Below are 25845 nucleotides of genomic sequence, written 5' to 3'. Positions count from 1 at the left end.
TTATTATAATGGTCTTTTAAATATTTATATAGTATTTCAGGCAAGATTGAAGGGTCCTAAACTGGTGAGCGTTGAAGTTTTAAAAATGCTGTCTGTTTCTTGCCTCTCATTCTAGACAGTTGAGTTATGACCTCTGCACTTGCCGTGTTTGGCCTTTGTCCTGTGCATCCGCTATTTTTCTATTTTGATAAAACACCATGACCAAAGCAACTTAGAAAGAAAGCATTTAATTACACCTACAGTTCTACATGGTTAGAGCCTGTGATAGCAGAATTGAGGGGCTCACTGGCTTTCTCACCTAATAAACTGCAAGCAAGAAGCAGAGAGCTCACTGGGGAGGGAGGGAGGCTTTTGAAACCTCAGGCTGGCTCCCAGTTATACTTTTTCCAATAAGGCCATGTCTTAGTCAGTGTTCTATTGCTCTGAAGAGGCACCATGACCAAGACAACTCTTATCAAAGGAAACGTTTAATTGGGGCTTGCTTACAATTTCAGAGGTTTTGTCCATTCTCCACACAGCAGGGAACAGGGCGGTGTGCAGGCAGATGTGGTGCTGGAAGAGTAATGAGAGTTCTAGATGGGGATTTTCAGGCAGCAGGAAGAGAGGGCCACTGGACTTGGCATGGGATTCTGAAAACTTCAAAGCCCACCTACAGAGACATACTTCCTCCAACAAGGCTACACCTCTTAATTCTTTCAAATAGTGCCACTCTCTAGTAACCAAACATTCAAATCTGAACCTTTGAGGGCAATTTCAATCAACTCAAATTAACACCAGCTGGGGACTGAGTATTCAAATATTAGAGACTTGGAGGGGCTATTCATTTAGACTACCACATCCTGAAAGAAATGCAGTCTGTGTGTTACCAAATCATTGATTCTGTCAGTACTGGGCCACTCCAGATAACTACCTTGAAAGTTAGCAAGGATTTAAATTTCACTGAACTGTAGTGATGTCTTTATTTCTTAAAACCTGTTTTGTCTGTTAATTGATTGTATATGAGTGTTCTATCTGTATGTAAACCTGCAAGACAGAAGAGTGCATCAGATTCCATTATAGATGGTTGTGAGCCACCATGTGGTTGCTGGGAATTGAATTCAGGACCTCTGGAAGAGCAGTTAGTGCTCTTAGCCGCTACCCAGTGGTTAAGAACATACTGGCTGTTTTTGCAAAGGTTTTCTGCTTTGTGACTATGAAATTTGTTCAGGTCTCAGGTTGGACCACTGGTATGGGATGTTTTGACACTTAGTGAAATGTGAATTTTGCCCGTCTTTTAAAATTATTTGTTTTTCATTACTGTGGGGATAGTGAACACACATTTGTCTCAGCATCAGTTTTAATTATTTTAACCTCTTGTAGGATGAGTGGCAGTGTACGGAGTGCAAGAAGTTTAATTCTCCAAGCAAGAGGTACTGTTTTCGTTGCTGGGCCTTGAGAAAGGATTGGTATTCGGATTGTTCTAAATTAACTCATTCTCTATCTACATCTAATATTACTGCCATACCTGAAAAGAAGGACAATGAAGGAATTGATGTTCCTGATTGTAGGAGAACCATTTCAGCTCCTGTTGTTAGGCCTAAAGATGGATATTTAAAGGAGGAAAAGCCCAGGTTCGACCCTTGCAACTCAGTAGGATTTTTGGATTTGGCTCATAGTTCTGAAAGCCAAGAGATCATCTCAAGCACGAGAGAACAAACAGATATTTTTTCTGAGCAGAAAGCTGAAGCAGAAAGTATGGAAGATTTCCAGAATGTCTTAAAGCCGTGTAGCTTATGTGAAAAAAGGCCTCGGGATGGGAACATTATTCATGGGAAGACGAGCCATCTGACGACATGTTTCCACTGTGCCAGGAGACTGAAGAAGTCTGGGGCTTCGTGTCCTGCTTGTAAGAAAGAGATCCAGTTGGTTATTAAAGTTTTTATAGCATAGTTGAGTCAGTCACAGAGAAGTACTAGGAGGACCAGGTCATTTATCAAAAAATCAGTATTCTTAGAGGCAGGGGCAGAAGATCACCAATTTTGATGCCAGTCTGGGCCATATAATGAGATCTTAGTCTTAAAAGGATCATTATTGAGTATCTTTTATAAATGTGACCCATTTTCATGTGTTTATTTGTATAAGCATATATGGAATTTTAGCTAAGTTTTGAGGGTTTCATTAATGAGAAGATACTTTGTTCTTCCAAATTGTAAACCCAGGAGGGAATAATATCAATACAAACATAGCAATGCATTCTTTTATTCACTTCCAAATTATTGCAAGAATAATACATTAATTGATTTATTCTCTACCCTGGTATTATGTAATGTTCTTGAAGCATCAAAATCTAAAGCAGTTATTAAATACTAGGGCTAACACTGAAGAGGACATGTCCAATCAGTCGCTCATTGTGTAGCCAAGGCTGACCTTAAGTTCCTGATACCTGTCTACCACCTATGTACTCCTAGGCCGTCCCACTATGCCCATCTGAAATCTTAGTTTTAGGTCAGATAACACAGGTGTACATCTCTTCTCAGCCTTATCAGTTCTAAAAAGGAAAGGTACAGACTTTGTTGCCCACACTTTGCATTTGTGTCTCAAGCTGGCTAGGTGTTTTGTATTTTGTGCTCTGGAGTTGTTCACATTCTGAGGCAGTGGCCTATGATAAGGCGTGAACAGTAGAGAAGGAATGTAGCAGCTGTGAAAGGAGGGAAACCAATTGATCTCTTCAATTCTGCTTAGTCATTTTAGACCACATCAATTTAGTATAATATCAATATATGAACTGAAGATATTCAAGCTGAATCCCTTATGCCTGTTCTGTGTCCACTGAACACATGGGGGCCATCTTGATGTTTCCCCAGGGATATGATTACTTCATTTTAAAGACCAAGTCCCTAGAACTATTGAACTTGAGGGCAATCTAGCTGTCTTGGCTTTTCCTATGGCTCCTGCTGTTAGAAAGGGGGAGGTGCATGGTATCCAGTCCCCTTAAGTCATTATGTCTCTGCTGGCCTGGGACCACTGGGGCTCCTCTAATTACTACTAAGAGGAGCTATGTTAGCTTTACCTTGCATTGGTCCCATGTTCCCTGTCTGTCCCATGCTCTACCAGTAGACCCAACTTTACCAAATTCCCACTGGATCAGTTATCATAGTTACTCTTTAATTGCTGTGACAAAGCACCAATGCAAAATATAAAAGGAAGCATTTAATGGGGTTTGCTTTTGAGGGGGTTAGAATCCATGATGCAGGTAGGGACAGCTGAGAGCTCACATCTTGATCTGCAAGTAGAATGCAGAGAGAAAGAGAGCCCTGGAAAACCCCAGGGCCTGCCCCCCCAGTGTCATAATTGGTCTGCTGTTTCCACTGACTGGGGGCCAAGTATTCAAACTTAAGAGCCTGTGGTTTATATTCTCACGTAAACCACCACATTCCATGAAAAGAATTACTAATTACTGTGCTGCAGAGCCAGTATTAGGCTTTCTGGAAATCTCTTCCATTAAATTACTTTTCACTCCAGCCTTAGGCAAATTCTTAGGACAAGGGTAGAAGGCAGCCACATTCTTTGTCAAAACATAACAAGAATAAGTCTTTAGCCAGTTGTTAATAATTGTTATACCCTGCAGCCTCTTGGTCTAGGCTTCCTCTCAGCACTACTGTCTTTTAGGCTCCAACTGGACCCATTAAGCTCTGTTTACAGCCTTGAACCCTTTCTTAGTCCAAAGTCTTACACATTCCTCCAAAAAAACCACATGGTCAGGTCTTTCATGGCAAAGATCCACTTCCTGGTAGTAGCTTCTGTGTCTTGGCTACTCTAAAATTGCTGTGACAAAACACCCCGACGAAGGCAGAATGTTCAAGAAAGCATTTATTGAGTTTATGGTTTCAGGGGTATTTAGTTCATGATGGAACAGTTGAGAGCTTACATCTCCATCTGCAAGTAGGCCGAGAGAGAACCCAGGGAACGGCATGGACTTTTGAAACCTCAAGCCTTCACCTTGTGACAGACCTCCCCAACAAAGCCACATCTCCTAATCCTTTCCAAGTAGTTCCTCCAGCTGGGGACCAAATATTCCAGCATGAGCATAGGGGAGCCTTCTCATTCAAACCACCAGTTTGTCATTCATTGCTCCCAGTTGATAATTTCACTATTTGTAGCAAACTCAGTGGCCAAGTCCTTGCTATTATGGGTCTTCTGCTTGTATTGAAAATACTACAGCTCCTGTTGGGATTGCTGTGCAGTCTCTCTGAGGGACTGATAACAGACTTGTATATCCATATCTCCATGGCAGTGAGAAACAGTAGCTTAGAGGTAATCCTAGATGTCATCACTCAGTCCCTGCTTGAGAATAGGCTAGGATATGTTTAGCCCTGGACTTTAGTCATTTCCTAGACATGGACCTCCTGGGTGGAATTGGGTCATTAAGATGTTTTAATTCCAGGCACTGCATTCAAAATAGGATACATGATATAGTATGTCAGCTTCATTCTAATGCTTCTAATCTTTTGGGGCAGAGTCTTACTGTTTCACCATGACTGGCCTGGGCTTTACCCTTACCCTACATCTCAGTTTTGCAGTGACCTTCCTGCTTTTGCCTCTCGAGAGCTGGAATTCTAGGCATGTAATGACTAAATTTCTTATTTTGCTTTTTATTTAAGTTTTTGTTATTCTATCTTGGACAAAAAGTGCAGAGCAGAGGTGTTGGATTACTAGGAAAGTCTCCAGGGTCTCACTGTTACTGTGTTCCTCACAGGGGACTTCCTGGTTGTTGATGTGCTTCTGTTTACTACTGTGTCAGATGAGCGACTCAGAGCTAGGCTTCAGACAGGTGTGACTGCCTCCCTTGCCCATTTAGGATGTAGTAGATTTATGATTGAGGGCTGGAACGGGTAGATTAGAGCAGCCAGACTGGCCTCTTACCTGCCACAAAATTGTATGATGGAACATTGTACCGCCAAGCATTTGTGACTGTGTGGATATGTATTCATTATTTATGTATATTTAGATGTATGTGATACTTTGCATGGTTTGAAGGAATTTATTCTGAAAGCCAGGATCATTTGTAACCTTTGTGTGTCAGTTCAATGTAATGTTGGGGCCTTTGAAAAGTTGATTGAGAAATTGGGGGTCATTCCCAATTCTCTATGTTACTTGTTTAATCCTCTTTAGAAAGAAAGACACTTTTGGACCAGCTGTTTGGCTGTTTTGTTCTGTTTCCATGATATTCTGTGAATCTCCATGGCTTTAGATACTGTGACTGTTATTTTCCTTTTTGCCCAAATTGTTGATTCAGTCTAAAGAATACTATTTTTTGGTGCCTCTTACAATTCATGTATGTGCACACTATAGATTGATGCTACCTTTGCTAAAAATGTCTTAAGATAAAGAACTAGCTGTTTAGAACCTGCACTTCAAAGATAAACCTGGAAGCTGTCCTGTGCCAAAAGTAAAGTGTACAATGTTTACAGATGGGTGGAATTTTGCACTGCCATAGGGAACGGTGAGCTTGTATCACCAGGTTCCTTAGATTTATGAGTAGATAGTTGCAGTTAAGCTTATGAGAGGAACCGTTGAGCCCTCTAAGGCTAAGCTGCTAATGAGTATCCAAGACAGGTGGTTGGTGAAAGTGACTCCCCAGACCTAGCTTGGGTCTTTCTGTTGACAGTTGTTCATGGTTTGCAGATACTATATGTTTCTTTAGAGGAGCTGCCAGCTCTCCCCTCTTATGAAAGACTGTCTTGTAGACATTTTGAGATCTTTTGATGTAATGTGCAATCCCAAGTAATGCCATTATTGGTGAATGTAGCATTGTTAAACTTTTATTGTAAATTATTTCTGATCTTACCTTGATAGCCTTAGGGTTTTTTTTGTTTTTGTTTTTGTTTTTTTGTTATGTTTTCAGAGACAGAGTCTCGCTATTTGGTTTACCTAGAATTTGCTTTATGATTAGGCTGTCCCCAAACTCACAGATTTCTGCCTTTCTACCACCACGCCCATGTAACTGATGTTACCAAAAATGATCTCATATCCATGGTGCTGCTTATGTCTTTGCATAGGCGCCCCCGTCAGTCCCATCTAGGAGCACAGCACAGCACAGCACAGTAGACGTCCCATTTCTTAAGCGGGAGGAGTCAGAGATAAGCTAAGAGGGCAAGTAGTTGCTTCAGTGGTTTTTAGAGCTTGGCAAACGCTTTACTGAAGATTAGCATTGTGTTGTGACACTTGAGGGCCAATACTAGCATTTAATTTGTTACCTAAAGGCGCTTTGTATTCTTAAACAGCAAGTATTTGATGTGTGTAAACATTTCCCTTCACTCTCCCTCCCTCCCTCACCGCTTTTATGGTCTCCTATTTCTGAGTTAGCTGCATTTGGACATTGCTTTTATGCCAGAGGCCATCTGTCACCTTGGGTAAACACAGTGTTCTTATGTAGGGTCCTCCTTCAGCCTGTTCTGAAGCAGTGTTGTGGTTACAGAATGGACCATGAGCTCCAGCAGAGAGCCGGGAAGCTGGGAGGGCACAGCTGTCGTCTGGCTTCCTTTGTGGAGGTGTTGGTTGGTTTGAGCACTAAGGAATTTGAGGTCAATCTTCCCCCTCTTCCTGCCCATAGTTTTCACTTCCCTTTCAGTAAGAATGACCCCCTAAGAGAAAACAGGAGGAGATGCAGTGCTTTTGGCCTTCTTAGCCAGCAGCTTGTGTCCTACTCTGGAAGTTGTAAGCTACAGTTTTTCTCACCTGTAAAGCCAACACACACAGCTATCCATTTCTACCTCAGTTTGATGTGGCGACTATGGAGGAACAACTCTTAAAAACTCTGACTGCCTTGAAGATGGAGGAAGCCAGTGGTCTTGGTCGGCTGTGCTCTGGAGTTTATACTGAGAATGCTTTATTCTGGAAGTGAGTGCGGCTCTTCTGACCGCCTGCTCAGCAGAACCTGTGTTGCCTGCTCTCAGTCTCCGCCCACCTGCCTGTCCTTTCCTTGACACTCAGCTCTTGATTAGGAAGAGTTGTCTCCAGATGCTTTGAGAAGCACATGTAAATCTAGATAGCACATTCTGTCCTGATGGAACTTCCTTGCTTTGTCTTGCTGTATAGGAATTCATTCTGTGTACACTTGAGTGGGTGGCATGAGATGCTCGACTAGTGTGTCGAGAGGCAGTTTCATGACATTCCCAGTCTGGTACTTGCCAGTGCAGAAGCAAATGAGGGGTAATAAACTGAGAAGGGCAGCTTACTAAGGAGGCCAGGGAGAAATGTTTCCGTGTGTCCTTATGTAACTTTTTACAGTGCCACTAAGTTAATAGCCCTGTACATGGGTGTTTGCACTATGTAATGCTTTTAATGCGTTTTTACTGTGTTTTTGTGTGATTAAACAGTTTTCATTTCATTGTGTTTTGTCATTATTGGAAATAGGTAATTTTGCTTATGTACAGCTAACCCATTTTCTGTAATCTTTGGCATGATTTGGGGAAGTGATTAAAAGTCAGTGGCAGCTTTTCCCTAAGTTGCATATTAGAGTAATTGTATTCATTTCTGCTTCCCATTTCCTAAAGAAACGAAACATCTGCAGAGTAATATTAAAAATGGAGCTTACTGTATTTTCAAGTCAGGATTAGTGCAAAGTGTTTGTCATGAAACACGCATGTCCCCAGCATCTGCTAGAGTCCACCAGTGGCTCATGAACCTTGGAGAGTAGAGTTCTTGGAAAATTAATGAAATGTATGGGAGCTCTTTATAACTTGTGTGTGTGTGTGTGTGTGTTTAGGCAAGGTTTCACTATATAGCCTTGGTTGGCCTGGAACTTTATATGTATCTGGTCTCCACGTCAGAGACCTGCCTGCCTCTGTCTCTCAAGTGCTGGGATGAAAGGTATGTGCCACCCCAGCTGGTGTAAATGTTTTATATTGAATCTCAGGGCCTTCACTCCATGGGCCTCTGTTCTTTGGAGGGCTAGCTTGATAGTGTGTATGCTGTTAAAGAGGCCATTCACCTAAATAGCACTAAAATCAGTTCCCAGCCTTTAGTGGTTGTATGGCACACCTTGGGGCACTGTTCACAGACTGCCAAATAAATACTGTCCTCTCAGTGTGCGCTCCATCTGTGTGAGCCCTGGGATGGGGTGGTGTGTTTCCTGACACGGTGGGGGCTGGGACTTTAAAGTGGGACCTAAGCCAGTGGAGCAATAGACTGACATCAGTTCTGTTGATTTCATTTTGGCAACCTTTTCACATCTTGTGACCTCTCTCCAAGGTGTGTTTGGTTTTGTTTTGTTTTTGGGTAGAGAGGTCTGCTTATTGTAGCCTAGGCTAACCTTCCATAATTTTTTATTGCATAATTATATAACTTGTGATCCTCCTGCCTCAGCCTCAGGTCCTGGGATTGATTACAGGTATGCATTGCCATCCTCGGCTCTTTAAGTTACTTTGTAATGTACTTTCAGCTTTGCCTAACACTGTGTTTACTGAGGTTACACTCTGCTCCGCCTGAGCTGAAGGTGACAAAGGTTGGAGATTCATGTTTGTAATGCTAAACATAATGAATAGGACACCAAAAAAGCCTGGAAGCTGCCTTCAAGTCAGCTGCCATTTAAGGATGTAGCTAGGATGAAAGAACTGGCAGTAGTGGGAGAATCACGAAGGTAAGAGCACTTGGTTGGTAAAGATGCACGAGGATGGGGCAGGGAGGCTGAAGTGCTGAGGGGCAGAAGGTGGCACGCCAGGCTAGGACTTGAATCTACAGCCCAAAGAAAAGACACTGGCAATCCACAAAAGGGTCTTAGGTGGCCATGCTTGCTCCACAGTAGAAATGGACCACAGTGAGGCTGCGAAAGGCCGGAGTTGGAAATGTCGATCCCAAGCTGATGGTCTGGAGAGACCAACTTGGTGTCTGTTACCCATGAAGTGTTAAAGGTATAAAGACAACAGATATGTGTCCATGGCACCAAGAATTGTAGTCAGTGGCTTACCTTATTATGTTTGAGACAAGTAGCAAAATGTGATTAAGTTTTGGAAAAGATATGGTGGAGAACACAGCCAATTTAGGAGTGGGCACTGAGGGAGCAAAAGGAAAGCTAGCTGCTGGGACCTGAGACCTAGGAGTGAAGCCAGGTGTGGTGGTGCATGCCTTTAGTGTTAGCTATTGAGAAGCAGAAGCATGCAGACTTCTGAGTGCCAGGCCAGTGAGGGTTATGTAGTAGAACTCTGACTCAAAAATAACTTTTTGAAAAAGGTGAATAAAAACCTATGTCCACACCTGGTATGCACCTTTAACCTCAGCACTTGGGAAGAAGAGGTAGGAGAATTTGAAAGTTGAAGGCCAGTGTGGGCTACGTGGGGAGACCAATAGTAACTCTAGAGAGAAGAGACTGTAGTGGTATTGAGAGGGGAAAGGTTGGGGGCTAAAGAGATGGCTCAGTGGTTAACAGTGCATACTTCCCTTCAGAGGCCTGTGTCTGGGTCTCAGCCCCCATGTAAGGTGACTCACCTCACTGTTCCTCCAGCTCCGGGGATCCAGTGCCTCTGCCTCAGTAACACATGCACATAATTAACAATTCTTTTTATCTGGGTGATGGCGGTACGAGCCTTTAACCCCCGCACCCAGGAGGCAGAGGCAAGCTCATCTTTGTGAGTTCAAGGCCAGCCTAGTGTATGGACAGAGTTCCAGGACACCAGGGCTTCGGGGAGAAACCCTGTCTCAGCAACAAAAACAACCTCACAGAGAACATGCAAGTAGAGCAACTGCTTGTTTTAGGTTTAGAGCACATCTTGTAAAAAGATGTCTTTTAGGCTAACATGACCTTGTCATGACTTGATCATCTTCATTTTGCAAAGACAGGAAATGATCCATGACCCATGACCTTGTCTGACCTCAACTCAACCTGGGCCTCTACCCTTTAACCTTTGGGGGAAAAAAACTCATTAGTAGGCAGTAAGCAAAGCATTTGAGTTGTAGAGGCTTTAAACTTCTACTGCCCTAATTGGGAGTCTTTAGTTTGTGCAAAATGTGCATGCACCTGTGGTAAATTGCCCTATACTGTTTAAGCTTAGGTGGAACTCTGGGAGTAAGGAGACCCTCCCCTGTTTCCTCTAAAACTCCTTGTCTTGGCAGAGCTGGTTCCTAACTTGTAACAAGGAGGATGGGAAACAGCAAGCACCTAAGAGTAGTGGTTACCGTGCTGGGCTGGGGAGGTGACTCGGGTGAGGAGCACTTGATCCTCTTCCCCAGGGATTGAGTTCAGTTCCCAGGACGCAGGACTGGCAGCCTGGTAGGCCCCAACTGCTAACTCTTGCTCCAGGGCATCCAACATCTCCGGATTCCTGAGGTGCCTGCACTCACATGCACATATACACCACCCCTGTATGAGTAGCCTTAAAAAAAAAAAGATTTTATTTATTATTATATGTAAGTACACTGTAGCTGTCTTCAGATGCACCAGAAGAGGGTGTCAGATCTCATTATGGATGGTTGTGAGCCACCATGTGGTTACTGGGGTTTGAACTCAGGACCTTTGGAAGAGCAGTCTGTGCTCTTTTCTGCTGAGCCATCTCGCCAGCCCTTTTTGTTTTTTTTGAGACAGGGTTTCTCTGTAATCCTTGCTGTCCTGGAACTCACTCTGTAGACCAGGCTGACCTCAAATTCAGAGATCCGCCTGCCTCTGCTTCCAAGTGCTGGGACTAAAGGCCTGCACCACTACGCTTGGCCATACAATTAGCTCCTAAGAGGAGCATTACCTTTGTCCTTGAGAGTAGCTAGAAAGTACATTATTTCCAATCAAGGTTATTATTTTTATCCCATAATGTGGAGCTGCCTACAGGAGGAGGAAGGAGGCAGATGCTCATCTCAGGAGAGAACACTGTGCTCTGCCTGCAACTACAACTTCACCGGGAAGAACTGCGCGGCTGTGGCTGCCTCCTCTGCTCCTAGGCTTCTGCTGGATGTTTGGAAGATCCTGATTTGCTTGCTGATATTGCCTCTGTGTGTGTGTGTGTGAGTGAGTGAGAGAGAGAGAGAGAGAGAGAGAGAGAGAGAAGCCCTGGCTGTCCAGGAACTCTGTTTACCACCCAGCCAGCCCCCTGAGTGCTGGGATTAAAGATAAACCACTGCATCTTGTTTGCTTGCTCACTTGGGTTGCTGCTGGATTTGGTTATGTTTCCCTATTTCTCTGTCTTCTCTTTGCTATTGGCTGCTTTGTAGTGGTATGCATGTGTGGTATGTATGTGTATGTCTGCACCACTTGCATGCATTGCTCATAGGGGCCAGAAGAGGAAGTTGGATCTCCTGAAAATTGAGAATTGAACCCAGGTCCTCTAAAAGAGCAGCCAGTATGCTTAATCACTGAGCATCTCTCTAGCCCCATTGCTTTGTACTTTAAAAAAAAAAAAACGCAGCCGGGCGTGGTGGCGCACGCCTTTAATCCCAGCACTCGGGAGGCAGAGGCAGGTGGATTTCTGAGTTCGAGGCCAGCCTGGTCTACAAAGTGAGTGCCAGGACAGCCAGGGCTACACAGAGAAACCCTGTCTCGAAAAACCAAAAAAAAAAAAAAAAAAAAACGCATTTATTTTTGTGAGACAGTTCCCAGGACTCAGGACTGGCAGCCTGATAGTTCACAACTCCTAATTCTTGCTCCAGGGCATCCAACATCTCCGGATTCCTGAGGTGCCTGCACTCACATGCACATATATACACCACCCCTGTATGAGTAGCCTTTAAAAAAAAAGATTTTATTTATTATATGTAAGTACACTGTAGCTGTTTTCGGACGCACCAGAATTCACCATACAGACCATGCTGGTCTTAACCTCAGAGATTTATCTGTCCCTGCCTCCCAAGTGTCTGGATTAAAGGTGTTTATCACCATGCCTGCCAGAACTTTGTACTTTTGTTTGCTGGCTATAATAAACTTCTTCAGAATCCAAAGCATGGGTGGTGGTATCATTTCTGGATTGTACAAAAAAGTTTGAAATACTATCACTTCGTGCAAACTTTGACTCGAAGCCTGACTTGCCAGTTGTTTACTGGGTGACCTGAGGCAAACCATGTAATGTCTCTAGCCCTTAGCTCCTGGTTTATACAACAGGCATAGTGGACAAATGAGGTACCACCGGTGAGGTGCTTGGCTGTCTTCACCAGTGGGCATAGCCTTGGTCGCCCACCAGAGGGCACTAATAACCTAAAAAATTGAGGATGTTCCTTCCTTCAACATAGCCATAGGTCTTTAAATATCCATGGTTGCGGTGTTTGGGGGATCTTTGCTAAGATTCTTCTAAAGTCCACCACCATAGCCTTAAGTAAAAGAACTGCACACCAGCCACGAGGAATATTTTATTTTTATTTTGTCTGCGTTTTACTGTTCCCTCTCCATCTCAAGCCTTCCTGGAACCTAGCTACAGATGTCTTCTCTCAGTGATAACCTGTCGAAGGTCCCTTGTTCCCAGCTTATCCAAACACATCTCATTGCGCCTCCCATCCCCCACAGTGGCAGCTTTCATCCCAGCAGGCAAAAGGAGCAGTGATCTGTTTCCGAACTCTGTAGAGCGTTAGAAGTTGTCTCCTGAACTGCTCCGTGAGTGTCTAGTAATCCACAGGTGGTCACCACGGAGAGAAATGGCCCATGAGGTGGGAGACACCAACACCATGGTCTCCCTCAGATATTATTGACTTTAGGAGAACAATATGCAACAGATTAAAGCATGTATCATATATGTATTTGCTTCTTAAAATCTGTCTTAGGGGGCTGGAGAGATAGCTCAGCAGTTAAGAGCACTGGCTGCCCTTTCAGAGGACGTGGGTTCAGTTCCCAGCACCCACAAGGCAGCTCACAACTGTCTGTACATAACTCCTGTTCAGGGGACCTGACACCCTCCCTCACAAAGACACAGATCACCAAAGTACATAAAATAAAAATAAAATTTAAAATCTATCTTAGGTTAATCCGGTGGGAAGGCAATTCAGCTCCAGGTTAGCTCACCACTGTCCCAGAGAAGGGGCCAGAAGGAAGTGCCAAGCACCGTCTAGGACCATGGGACCACAGAATGCTTAGGTGGCTGAGATGGTGCCCCAGAAGTCAGTACCAGCACCTTATTGTTTAGAGAACAGAGTGGCACCACCAGGACAGGAACTTCATTAGTATCAGATTTATCTCATTTATAAATATTTATTTTTATGTGTATGGGTGGGTGTTTTGCCTGCATATGCATGCAGTGACAGTAGAGGCCAAAAGAGGGCAGTGGAGCCCTTATAACTGGAGTGTTAGCTACTGTGTGTGTGTGTGTGTGTGTGTGTGTGTGTGTGTGCGCGCACGCACACACACCAAGCATGCACGTGTATGTAAAACAATCTGGGAACCCTGCAAGAGCAACAAGTGCTCTTAGCCGCTGGGCCTTGTTTGTAGCTCCACATCAGTCATTTTAGCAGCACTAAGATTCAGTTCTGTGGGCAGGCACGCTAATTCCCTTTTACTGTCCTCATTGATACTAAGGCTTGTGTGTTAGTGTATGCCACGTGTCTGCTTTGCACTTGGGGATATAGTGCAGTGGTAGACCACTTGCTTAGCACTGTGCATGGCCTTAGGTTCCACCCCCAACATTAGAAAGACAATATATCATAATTATCTCACAATCATAACAATTCTGAAGGAAAAGCAGTGTTGGGGGAAATGAGCTGTTATTCTCACTTTGCATAGGAATGGGGCAGTTAAATAAGTGGCATGTGATAGCCTGGGGTTGTACGTGCTGGATAGAATGTTTGCCTAGCTGTAATGAAGCATGGTTCTACTCCCCACAATCAAGTATGCCAGGTTCAGTACAACAAACATATGTATGATCTCAGCCCCCAGAAGGTGTGGACAGAATCGGCTCAAGTTATCCTTAGCTATCCTGGAGTTTGAGCCAGTATGGGAGAAATGAGATGTGTGTGTGTGTGTGTGTGTGTTTGTATGGAATGGGTTGGACTATCCTGGCCATGTCACTGGTAAAACTTGGAGCACGGATGGGACTGGCCTTCCAAATGTCTACCTGTGGAGTCTGGTGGGAACTCATAGACAAGGAAATGGGCTGGGTTGAGTACAGGAGGGACTGGGGTAAGCTAGAGAGCCATGCCTACATCAGGATTGCCCATTAGCTAATTCTAGCCAGGCGGTTGCAGGGCTGACGGAGGGCCTTCGTTACTTGCCGGTCTCATGATTCAAGAGAATAGGCGAAGATTTTCCTAGGAAACCTCTGTTTTATAAATACTGAATAACAACAACAACAACAACGTAGTAATAATAATAACAATAATAATGATCTTAAACCAAAAGGCAGACCTGTGGCTCAAGTGAGGGCCAGGCCCAACTGAACGTGCTCACTGTTCTGGTGGGCAGATGGGAAGTGAGGTGTTTGGTGTCTTGCCCAGCCCACAACCCTGCAAGGCAGATTTCAGTGCATACCAGAAGGAACTGGACGACACTGTCTAAAGCAGCCACAGGACAGGAGAGAACAGCACCCCAGAGACTGTGACTCCACTGAGATTGGCATTCCTGCCCTGTGTCCACCCCTTCCAGACCGGAGACTCTGGATTTCTGCAGCAGTGATCCTTTAAGGCAGACTCAGGAACACACAAGCTCTAGAGCGGTTCTCAACCTTCCTAATGCTGCGACTTTTTAATAGAGTTCCTCACATTGTGCTAACCCCCAACCATAATATTATTTTCCTTGCTACTTCACAACTGCAGTTTTCTGCTGTTAGGAATCATAATGTAAGTATCTGATAAGTGACCCCTGTTGGGGTCACACCCACACGTGACTGCTCTAGAGCTTCTTTGTAGTTGTAGCGGTGGTGTCGCACACCTTTAATCCCAGCACTTGGGAGGCAGAGGCAGGCGGATTTCTGAGTTCAAGGTCAGCCTGGTCTACAGAGTGAGTTCCGGGACAGCCAGGCTATACAGAGAAACCCTGTCTCAAAAACAAAACAAACAAAACAAAACAAAACTCAAACCTAGCTCTGGTCTCTAGGTTCACCCCAGCTAGACCTGCACCTCCAAGTTACCCCACCAGATCTGCTCCCCCAGGTTACAAGCACACCCCCTGCCTAATGACCACCAATGCGGAGGGAAATAAAAGTTTACAATTTGATTCCCAGCACCAGCCAATTATGCTAAAGGCCATAGTAGCTTTCCAATTAGATGCTTGCCAGGCTAGGAACACCCCCAGACACCCCCAGACACACACACACACACACACACACACACACACAACCCCCGCACTTACTGCTTTCTATAAAGCCTTATCGCATAGATGTTCGGGGCTCCTTTCCACCTTTCCATCCTGTGTGTCAGCGGTGAGCTGAGGGGCCCAAGCTAACTTGAATTAAAGGCCCTGCTATAATTTGCACTGGATTGGCTCCTGTCTGTTTTTTGGGGTCCACTAACACTTCCATGGCGCTACAGTGTCTTTTTAGTTTTCCTGTGGGTTCTTTCTTATGACTGCAAAATAGAGAAGGTTGTCGGATGATTGTTGTAGACATGCGTGTTCTGTGTGGTGGAGATGCAGCTGATTGTTGCTCTGCAGCTGTCAACTGTTTTCCATCCACTAAGCAGATCGCTTTCAGCATTCCTCTAGCCTTTATAGTTTCTGTTCTCTGAGGAGTCCCCTCATTAATTGATGAGTTGAGTTGAATCACTGGCATAAGCCAATGTTAGATTTTTATGAGGGATTTGGGTTTACTTTTAAAGAAAATTCCCTTTAACGCTATTGGTTTTCGAAGGTCGTTGTAAGGGTGAAGAGAGAATAACTAGGCAGGATTTTCTGGCTGCCCATAGTGGTGCAAGCCATGTTCTCTCTGGTCTGTGCCTCAGGCAACATCAACAATAAGAAAAAAAAAATTGAGATAGGGACTTTCTCTATGGACCTCAAACTTGCGGACATCCTCCTGCTTCTGTCTCCCAAGTGCTAGGATTAAAAGCATTTGGTGTCACGCCTGAGAGCAGGAAATCTTTTGGTCAAACCACCTGCATGACAGCGCCAGTGCCTTTCCCAGGGTTTCACGGTGTGAGAGTGCATTGGTGAGTGTAATGGAGATTCTGGGGGTAAAGTGTACAGGTGTCTCAGGGGTGGGGATCCGGCTGCATTAGTGGGTTCTAGTGACAGAGGGACGTTTCCTAACCTCCACCCACACCTTCGCCAGTGTGGGGAGCACAGGCTTAGACACAAAGGAGAAAGTCTGACTTTGCATCCGTGGCTTATCGCCGAATCCTTTCCTCGGCTGGATGTGAGGCAGATGAGTGGAGATAGGAGAACTTAAGGACTTGCAGGTCGAACAGTGCTCTCTGGGGTTTATTTGCAATTCTGGGCTTATGGTTCATCTGTGACTGGCGCCATGTCATAGCTCTTTTAGTCAAGAGTCTTGGCTGCTCCTGCCTCCACTATGCCCAGTCCCAAGCTTTTTGCAGTCCCAGCACTTAGGAGACTGAGGTAGGGAGACCTCAGGTTTGAGACCAGTCTGCACTACCTGTTGAGACCCCCATCTCAGAAAAGAGCAAGGGCCGGGCTGGCGAGTTAGCTCAGAGGGTGATGGTGCTTGTTGCCAAGTCTGATGACTGGAGTTCGAGCCCCAGGACCTGTGTGGTGGAAGGAGAGAACCAAGTCTTGAAGTTGTCTTCTGATCTTCAGGAGAGCACTGTGGCACCTACACAGCCCCTCACCCACCCACGCCCAAATAAATAAACAACAACTGTAAAAACGATACTCTGATTTATTCCTTAAATCTACCTCTAGGAGTTACACGTGAACAAAGGCGTCACTTCCTGTTAATTTAATTTTTTTTGAGACACGGACTCATTCTGTAGCCCTGGCTGGCTGAGAGCTTACAAGGTAGATCAGGTTGGCCTGGATTTTAGAGAGATGCTCCTGCCTCTGCCTCCCAAGTGCTGGGACTAAAGGCATGTGCTATCATGCCTGTCTGTTGCTCCCTGTTAAAATGGCAGTGATCTAGAAGGCCCACCATGCTTGCCATGAAAATAACGTCAATTACCTTGCCCTTATCCTGGGTTAAGGCAATGACTCCAGGAGGTAAGAGGGGAGCCTTGGGAAGATCAGGCCTCTGTGCTCAGTGCAGAGATGGCCCGAGATGCTGGGGAAGGACCTTATGAGTCATTGAGTGAAGCAGCTGCAAGGTGTATGTTCTTGGAAACTAGGGAGAGCAGAGCCAGGTCTCGAGACCTCAGAACTATGAGGACAAGCCACATGCAATAAGTGACTTCCTGAAGGTTAACCTGCCAGAGCTGCAGCTTCAGGCAACATCTGGACCAACTGTAGCAGGGCAGATGGATGCCAGGACAGAGGGCAGGATCAAGGTTGGGGAAGGCCAGGACAATATCTCTGTTAGTAGGAAAACCAGGAGGAGGCTTGGGCACCTGGAAGCCAGATGAGCAATGTCTTCGTGACAAATGAGAGTTCCTTGGCAGGCGGCCTTCCCTTCTGCTTTCCCCACTGGACAGACTCAGTGGCTCCAGGCCCCTGCCATCCACTGATTGCTTTATGATGAATGCACAGCCTGTCCCTGCTCCATGTCTCAAGTTCCCATGGCAGAACTTCTGCACATAAGTAATGCACTTAGAAATTATTGTCCCTAGAATCTCTCAGCGTGCAGTCTAGGGGCAGTGACCGGTGAGATGGGCCTGTGATTTCCCTGTAGAGCTCGAGTCAAGGACAAGCAGGTGAACCTCAGCACGAGGGCGAGCTTTAGCAGCAGCTGAGAGTAAACCAAGGCCCAACTGAGGCGGACTCTGCCAAGCTAAGGCTGCCCATCTTCCTGTGCACTCTTGGGCTGGGCTAGACAATAATGTGTCACATGTGATGGCTGTTCACTGACGCTGCCTGTGGAGTCCCAGCCTAACTCCTCACATAAGGAGTGGCCTGCCCCTAGTTTATCTGAATTCAGGACAACAGTTGGGAGTCAAGAAGCCATCTCTCAAGTCCCCTTCGCCGACAGTGTCCTCTACCAAGGTAGAAAACCAATGCTCAGAAATGAACATCTTCATTTCTCCCCTCCCCTCCCCTTCCCTCTCCTCTCCTCTCCTTTCTTTCCTCTCCCCCTCCCCTCCCTTCTACTCTCCTTTCCTTCCCTTCCCTCTTTTCTTCTCTTAGTCACCCTCTTTCTTTTTGAGACAGGGTTTCACTATGAAGCCCAGGATGGCTTCACATTCACAGATATCCCCCTGCCTCTGCCTCTGCCTCTGCCTCTGCCTCTGCCTCTGCCTCTGCCTCTGCCTCTGCCTCTGCCTCTGCCTCTGCCTCTGCCTCTGCCTCTGCCTCTGCCTCTGCCTCTGCCTCTGCCTCTGCCTCTGCCTCTGCCTCTGCCTCTGCCTCTGCCTCTGCCTCTGCCTCTGCCTCTGCCTCTGCCTCTGCCTCTGCCTCTGCCTCTGCCTCTGCCTCCCCAGTGCCAGGACTAAAGGTGTATACCACTACACCCTGCACTTCTTCACATCTGTTAGCTGGGCCTGGGTTCCCAACCAAAGGCTTGCCTATGGACCAGACCTGATGTTGAGTTAGCTACATAGATTGACTTTATAATTTATCAAAGCAAGGGAAGCAGAATTCCGTGCTATTAAGGCAGGTATTCGACAGAGTTTCACTAGAAACAGAGAAGACAATGGGGGATTGGGGAGGCTCTATGGGAAGAATGTCACATGAATGCACTTCATTTTGCTCACTCTGTTATGCTGTCAAACTTGCCTCATGGCCCACCTCATGCCTCCTTGCCTCCTTGCCTTCTGCTACAGGGCAACTGAAAATGCACTTACTTGATTTAAGGAAGCTGTGCAAGGTATCAAGCAAAACAAAACGACAATAAAAACACCACGCAGAGGGTACCCTACCTGTACCATAAGGCCAGGGATGGTGAGGCAGGCATGCACAGCAACCTGGGACTCTCCACACCTCTCTTCTAATAATGCCCTTGGCAGCCTAGGACCAAGTGCATCCAGTTGCATGTGTGCAGGAGGCGTGGACTTATTGGAGGTGTGGACTTTAAGGTTTCAAAAGCCAACACCAGGCCCGGTCTCTCTCTCTCCCTCTGCTTGTTGCTTGTGAATCAAATGTAAGAGCTCAGCCCTAGCCCCAGCACCGTGCCTGCCTGCAGCCATGCTTACCACCGCGATCATTGCCTAAGCTGCTGGAACTGTAAGCAAGCTGCCAATTAAATGTTTCCTTTCCTAAATTCCCTTGCTCTCAGTGTCTCTTCACAGTAACAGAACAGTCACTGAGGCAGGGTGCATGCACTGTAGTGCAAACTGTCCACTGAGTGAACTGGAAGAAAGGAAAGGAAAGGAAAAGAAAGGAAGAAAACAAGAAATCCTATTTGCCTCTTCTAAAAATATTTTAGATTATTTTAGTGTATGTACATGAGTCTTTTGCCTGCATGTATGCATATATACCATCTGTATGCCTGGTGCCCAAGGAGGCCAGAAGATTTCGAATGCCCTGAAATTCCCTAAACTGGAGTTACAGATTGTTGTGAATCACCATGTGGGTTCTGGGAACTGAGCCTGGGTCCTCTGCTAGAGCAATGAGTGCTCTGCTGGGCCAACACTCCAGGCCCTCACGTACCACATGAGGGCGTGCCCAGCCAGCAATCACTTACATATTTCAACCATCACTCAAAATAGACAACCAACTAAACCACACACCTTAGCAACGGGCCCCTTCATCTCTTAAGACCTCATCAGAAAAGCTCTAGGCAATAACCTGGGGCCCCAGGCTCTCTCCCTCAGGTGCCCGATTGCTTTTTGGTGATATATCTGATCTTTACTACTGTTTTGCTTTTGAATTAAGTCCCCTTGGTACTTTGCAACTGCTGTTCACCTTTCTTTCATTTCTTTGAGTAAGATGCCGAGAGCCCGGAAACACTAGGTCCCGATGCTGGCCACTGGGAACATAATGAATTCTTGAGACACAGTACACAGTTATGATAAGGTGAGGAATGTGAATTCCTTCAATAGCCACGCAGGGACACAGAGAAAAATGAATTATAGCTGTGAATTAGTCAAACTGCTTTGACTCCTGGTGGGTCCTGTGCTTTGACTCCTGGCAGGTCCCACACACACTGCACCCACCTAAGAGCTCTGGATTCACGAATGAAAGAAAGGCAAACACATCCAAAACAGCTAATTTCGATGTGCCTTGACTAGTTTAATGGCTGGGCACTTCTAAACCTCCCTGAGGTTAGCACACATTTTCCTCCAGTATTCCTGGCTTAACAACTTCTAAATCTGTATTTTATCTTTTGTTGCCCTGTTACCTTCTGGGCAGCCTCCCCTCCACCCCAACCTCCCCATAGGGCTGCTTTCCCTTTCCATCTACATTGCTGGATGCTTTCTCTCCTGCAGCTCTTAAATCTGATTTCTCCTCCAGAGTCACAGTGATTCTCCTCTTCCCCTCTCCCTTGGCCACTTGCTCAGGCAACCTAAAAGTCCCACCCCATCTCCCTGCCCAGCCATTGGCTGACAGCAATTCTTTATTACTAATCGAAGCCAGCTGGGGGCAGGGACCCTCCGGTCTAGAAGCGGCTATGGGAGCCAAGTGAAGACAAAGCCTTAGAACCACTTCCCTACATCTCACCCTTTCTGCCCACATTTTTTAAAAGGCTCTTTTCTCAGACACAAATTGAGCATAACTATAACAATTATGTAAATTACAAAGTGCGATATATAATTAATATCCAGTCTATCATATTTGTCAATTAAAGTACTCCACTATTTATCCTGACTTAAAGAGCTTGCAATTTTTTGAAAGATTTATTTATTATATGTAAGTACACTGTAGCTGTCTTCAGACACCCCAGAAGAGGGCATCAGATCTCATTATGGATGGTTGTGAGCCACCATGTGGTTGCTGGGATTTGAACTCAGGACCTTTGGAAGAGCAGTCAGTGCTCGTAATTGCAGAGCCATCTCTCCAGCCCAAGAGTTTACAATTTTATACCTGAATTATGTTCTGACTTTAACTTGAATTACCATCTGAAAACCATCCTTTCTGTATCATCTTCCTCAATGTTAAACAACCTGAATTTGCTTATGAGACTATAACCAATCTTCAACCCTGTGAGAAATCCAAGAATGAATTAAATATTACCTGAAGATATAGGAAGCACAAAACATAGCCTCTAAAACTTAACCAGTTGCAGAGACAGCTGATTACCTGGACAGTCCTTCATTTCTCAAAACATTGGAGCATACATGTTCAGCCTTCTGGCCCAGAGCCATCTGACAGACCTTGAAATGAAAGCAGGAACTGTGAAGGACTAGTTTACTCTGTCCTGGCAGACTTAAACTGTCATCTATCCTGCATTGTGTGTCCTTTGGTAGTCAGACCTTTATGGAAATTAGCTTACTATCTGCTGCTCTGTGAGTGAGTTACTGCTTTGATTCAAGTTGTCAGAAGTGGTATGGAAAAGTTAAATGACTTATGTGGGGTTGGTCATTCAATTAGCAAGTACACAGGGACTTGATTCCAGGGAGTTTACCTCCAGTGTCCATGTACTTAATGACAACCCACTTTGCCCTCCTGTGAAAATTCATTCACTCGTTCATTCATTCATTCTCTCTGTGTGTGTCTCTCCCTGTCTCTCTGTCTCTCTCTGTCTCCCTGTCTCTCTGTCTGTTTTTTTTTTTTTTTTCTCTCTCTCTCTCTGTCTCTCCAGGGTTTCTCTGTGTAGCTCTGGCTGCCCTGGAACTCACTCTGTAGACCAGGCTGGCCTCAAACTCATAGAGATCCACTTGCTTCTGCCTCCCAAAGTGCTGGGATTAAAGGCGTGTGCCATCATCACTTGGCTATGAAAGCATGCTCTTAAACTAGACTCCCTTTGGGTGTGGGAGATAGAAAGATAACAGCCATCCCAAGGAGAGGCCAGGTAAGAGAAACAATGAGATTAGGTAGCTTCTAAGCTCCCACGAATGAGAAATGGGGCAGTTACGGGAGGGGACCCTCCATGTCCATGGAAACGAGGGACTTTTGCTGCAGTGGCCTGAACATCCACTGTCATTAAGGCTAGGGGTGAGGGAGACACTGTGGAGCAAGCAGAGCCTGGCCTGGTTTTGCACCCTTTGCTTTTTTTTGTCTTACTTTTCCACCTTCAGTGTTCTTCTCTTTCCTTATCTTTCTGATATGTGTGTGTGTATGTGTCTCCAAACCATTTTCTTCCCTCCAGCTTCCCCAAAGTGTGAATACTGCACGAGGCAGCTTTGATCTTCTTGGCCAATCCAAGGGCCTAGAAGATCAACTGTCAATTCCACTAGCATTCTGGCCAGAGTACTTACCTGATCCCAAGTCCCCACTGGGTCTCATTCTCTTCATCAAAGATTCAACAGGAGGGGGCTGTGTGCCAGGCACTGAGGCCAACAGGGAGCCATGGGGTTGCTTTAGAAGCCCTCTTCCCTTGGGGGGTTGGCTCTTTGATGTGTTATTCCCGACTTTTGTCTGTGCTGGTTTTGATATTTCACTTCTCCCTGAATCCACCCAGTGAACTGGTTTAGGTAAAAAGTTCCTTCCTTCTCCATACTCTCCACTCTGCTGTCATTTTGGATACCAGCTATTGGAGAGCAGAGGATGAGGCTAGCCCGGCAAACACTTCTGCAATAGACTCTGGATTCCTCATCCTGCCCCTGGGCCCGTCATCAAGCTTCTGGGCTTCCGCACCTGAACCAGGCAGGCTGGCTGTGGCTGCTCTCCAATTCCCCATCTAAGAAGGGCCAAGCACAGTAGAACTGAGCGAGTATTAGGAAGCAGAGGCCTGAGATACCCAAGCACGTGCCTCTCAGTCCCTCAGCAAAGAGTTAGGTTTACTAGGACTCTCTGGGCTCCTGCAGTTGTGGGATGGGAGGAGAGAGGACACTGGAGGTGGTATTGTATGTCATGATTAATCTGTCAACTTGATAGTATTGAGAAGCTTCTAGGAGACTTGTGAGGCACACCTCAGGGTGGGGCTGTCATGCGCTCCCAGAGGGATTAACATCTCTCCCTCTCCTTCCCCTTCTCCCTCCAACCCCCTCCCCTCCTTTCTCTGTATGTATGTCTGGTGTGTATATGTGTGTCTGTCTGTCTTTCTCTCTGTGTCTGCCTGTATCCCCTCTCTCTTTCTCTATTTGTCTTTCTCTCTGTGTGTCTGTTTGTCTCTCCCTTTATGTATGTGCATCTGTCTCTGTGTCTGTGCATCTGTGTGTCTGTCTCTCTCCTCCCTCCCCTTCTCCCTCTCTATATGTGTGTGCTTATCTCTCCCTCTGTGTGTCTGTGTGTCTCTGTGTCTGTCTGTCTGTGTAGGGGTGTGTGCACACCTATGTGAGCACAGAGGCAGAAGGTACCCAGCACTCTCTTCCATCACCCTCAGTTTATTCCTTGGGTCACTATCTCTCCCTGAACCTAGGGTTTACATTTTCTTTGCTAAGCCAGACACCAGCAATCCTCTCCTCTCAGTCTCCATTGGAGTTGGGGCTGCAGGTACACCTGGGATGCTCAGCTTGCTACATGCTTTCTGGGATCTAAATTCTAGTCCTTATGATGGCACAGCAAGCAGTCTTAGCCGCTGAGCCAGCTTCCTAGCTCACAGTCTGACTTCTGATCTTCCAGCATTGTCTTTCCCAGACCTGACAAATGCCGGCATTAGCCAGAAAGGCTTTTGCACAACTCTGGGTCCTGAGCACCGCTGGACTAGTGAGTGATAACATCTACATGTGGTAGAGAACAGTATGAGTTCTCTCTGCAGTCTCCTACCAGCTTGCTGCTGACCTTGGACAAATCCTTTTCACTTTTTTGGATTTGGTTTCTTCAACTAGGGCAAATCTGCCTGCCTATATGTCTCATTGGATTAAAGGCTAAAACATGACATTTTTTTTTCCAATGGACCCACAAGTTCGTTTACCTCTTCCCTCAGGTACGTAGAAAATATTCTGAAATGACGTATAAAACATGGGAGATCTGGGCTTCGATAATCCATGTATGACTGCAGTCCAGAATCAGGGTCTATGAAATGAAACGTCTGAGTAACAGACCTGGTCAGTCCAGAGAACACCCAGCCCTAGATGCACAGTCCTGGGATTTTTTTTTATGTGCATGAGTCTCTTGCCTGCATATATGTCTAGATTACGTTTTCTTGCCTTGTGCCCATGGGGGCCAGAAGAAGGCAACAGACCTCCGGGAACAGTTGTGCTGGGACTTGAGGTTGGGTTATCTGGAAGAACACCCAATACCTTAAGCTCCGAGCCCTCTCTCTCACCCCCGCAGAACTGAAATCTTATAGATCGCAGAGGTAAACAGAGTCTACATTATGAAGGGCTTTCATTGTTTTAAAGATTTATTTTATTATTTTTTTATGAGCATTTTGTCTGCCTGTATGTATGGGCTTGCCCGGTGCCCTCAGAGGTCGGAAGAGGGTCTCTTGGATTCTCTGGAAACTGGAGTTACTGATGGTTGTAAGCCATCATCTGGGTACTGGAAACAGAACCCAGGTTCTCTGCAAGAGTAGCCATTGCCCTTAACTGTGTAGTCATCTCTTGAGGTCCCCAGGAACCACGCCCAGTTCTCATTCCTTTAAGAGCTGCATCTCACTGATGTCTATTGTCCCTGTTCTGTACTCCGAGAAACAGAGGCTTGGATAAAGTAAATATGTCAGCTCACGTAGCTGGTAGCAGAGCCTAGACTCATCCCAGGGTTGGTGGACTCCAGTGTGTGTGTGGGTACTGGTTCCACAGCTCCCACTGCCCATGGTCTCTGCTGGTGGGGAGGCCTAGGCAAGGGACATGTCTAGGTTAGGTTTTATTGCTGTGAACAGACACCATGACCAAAGCAACTCTTATAAGGACAACATTTCATTGGGGCTGGCTTACAGGTTCAGAGGTTCAGTCCATTATCATCCAGGTGGGAACATGGCAGCATCCAGGCAGGCATGGTGCAGGAGGAGCTGAGAGTTCTACATCTTCATCTGGAGGCTGCTAGCAGAATATTGACTTCCCAGCAGCTAGGATGAGGGTCTTCTAGCCCGCACCCACAGTGACACACCTACTCCAACAAGGCCACACCTCCTAATAGTGCCACTCCCTGGGCTGAACATAGACAAACCATCGCAGGGTAGCACAGGCTAATGTGGCCCTGTGAGGCCTTGGTGGCCTGAGCAGAGGGGTCTGACACAGGACAGAAAGTGAGCTGGAGGAAGAGGCTAGACTAAGTGGGTCAGGCTTGAAGAGCTGGGTCCCAGATGAGGCAGACCAGCATCACCTCCATCAGGAAGCTCCCTGGCCACACCATCACAACTCGGAGCCAGCCTCTTCCGGCACACGTTGTGTTAATACATGTTTGTGTTACTGACACTGCAAGTTCTTCCTCTTCTCCCTTGTGACGTCCTCAGGGGCGAGACTCCATTCCACATTGCCCAAGGCCCCATACAGCCTATTGAAGGTTAGTGGATGATTAACGAGAACCCTCGGAGTAAGCGATTAATAATGACCATTCCTAAGACTGTAAAACATGATTCATAGACATTCTGTTATTCACACATTCATTAAAACTCATGCACATTTGCTGAATCGTCAGTAACATGCCTGGCTGGGGATGTGCCCTGTGGGGCAGTTGGGAGTCTAGCACGTTTGAGTCCTGAGTTCAGTTCCCAGCTCTATGCTAGAAAAAAAAAAAAAAAAGTCAAGACAGCCTGTCTGTGCCCAAGGGACTCGTGGTGGATTAGGGCAAAACAAAGGCAGAAAAGACAGAGCATTGCATTTGTGGGGCACAGAGAAAGGTCATCGGAGGTCCCAGGAGGGATGAATCAGGGCCAGGTTTGTGAGTGAGGGGACCAGGAGAGAGCCTGGTGAAGGCCACCATGGACATCTGGGAAGCTGGGGAAG

General features: G+C 46.0%; 1 protein-coding gene across 5 annotated transcripts in view; it reads left to right on the top strand.

The window, feature by feature from the left end:
• Mdm4 (MDM4 regulator of p53) overlaps positions 1-7369 on the top strand; it is a 41048-nt gene extending 33679 nt beyond the window's left edge. For all 5 annotated transcript variants that reach the window (XM_085841100.1, XM_021157298.2, XM_085841099.1 and 2 more), the window contains one exon: positions 1360-7369. In XM_085841100.1, the coding sequence (XP_085697226.1) occupies positions 1360-1929 (570 nt within the window). In that variant the 3' untranslated portion in view covers positions 1930-7369. The remainder of the gene's footprint in view (positions 1-1359) is intronic.
• The last annotated feature ends 18476 nt before the right edge of the window (positions 7370-25845 follow it).

The sequence above is a fragment of the Mus caroli genome, unplaced genomic scaffold (assembly GCF_978045245.1).
Source record: "Mus caroli unplaced genomic scaffold, Mus_caroli_1 scaffold_1, whole genome shotgun sequence".
Taxonomy (NCBI): domain Eukaryota; kingdom Metazoa; phylum Chordata; class Mammalia; order Rodentia; family Muridae; genus Mus; species Mus caroli.
This window is presented reverse-complemented; position numbering and strand designations above follow the sequence as displayed.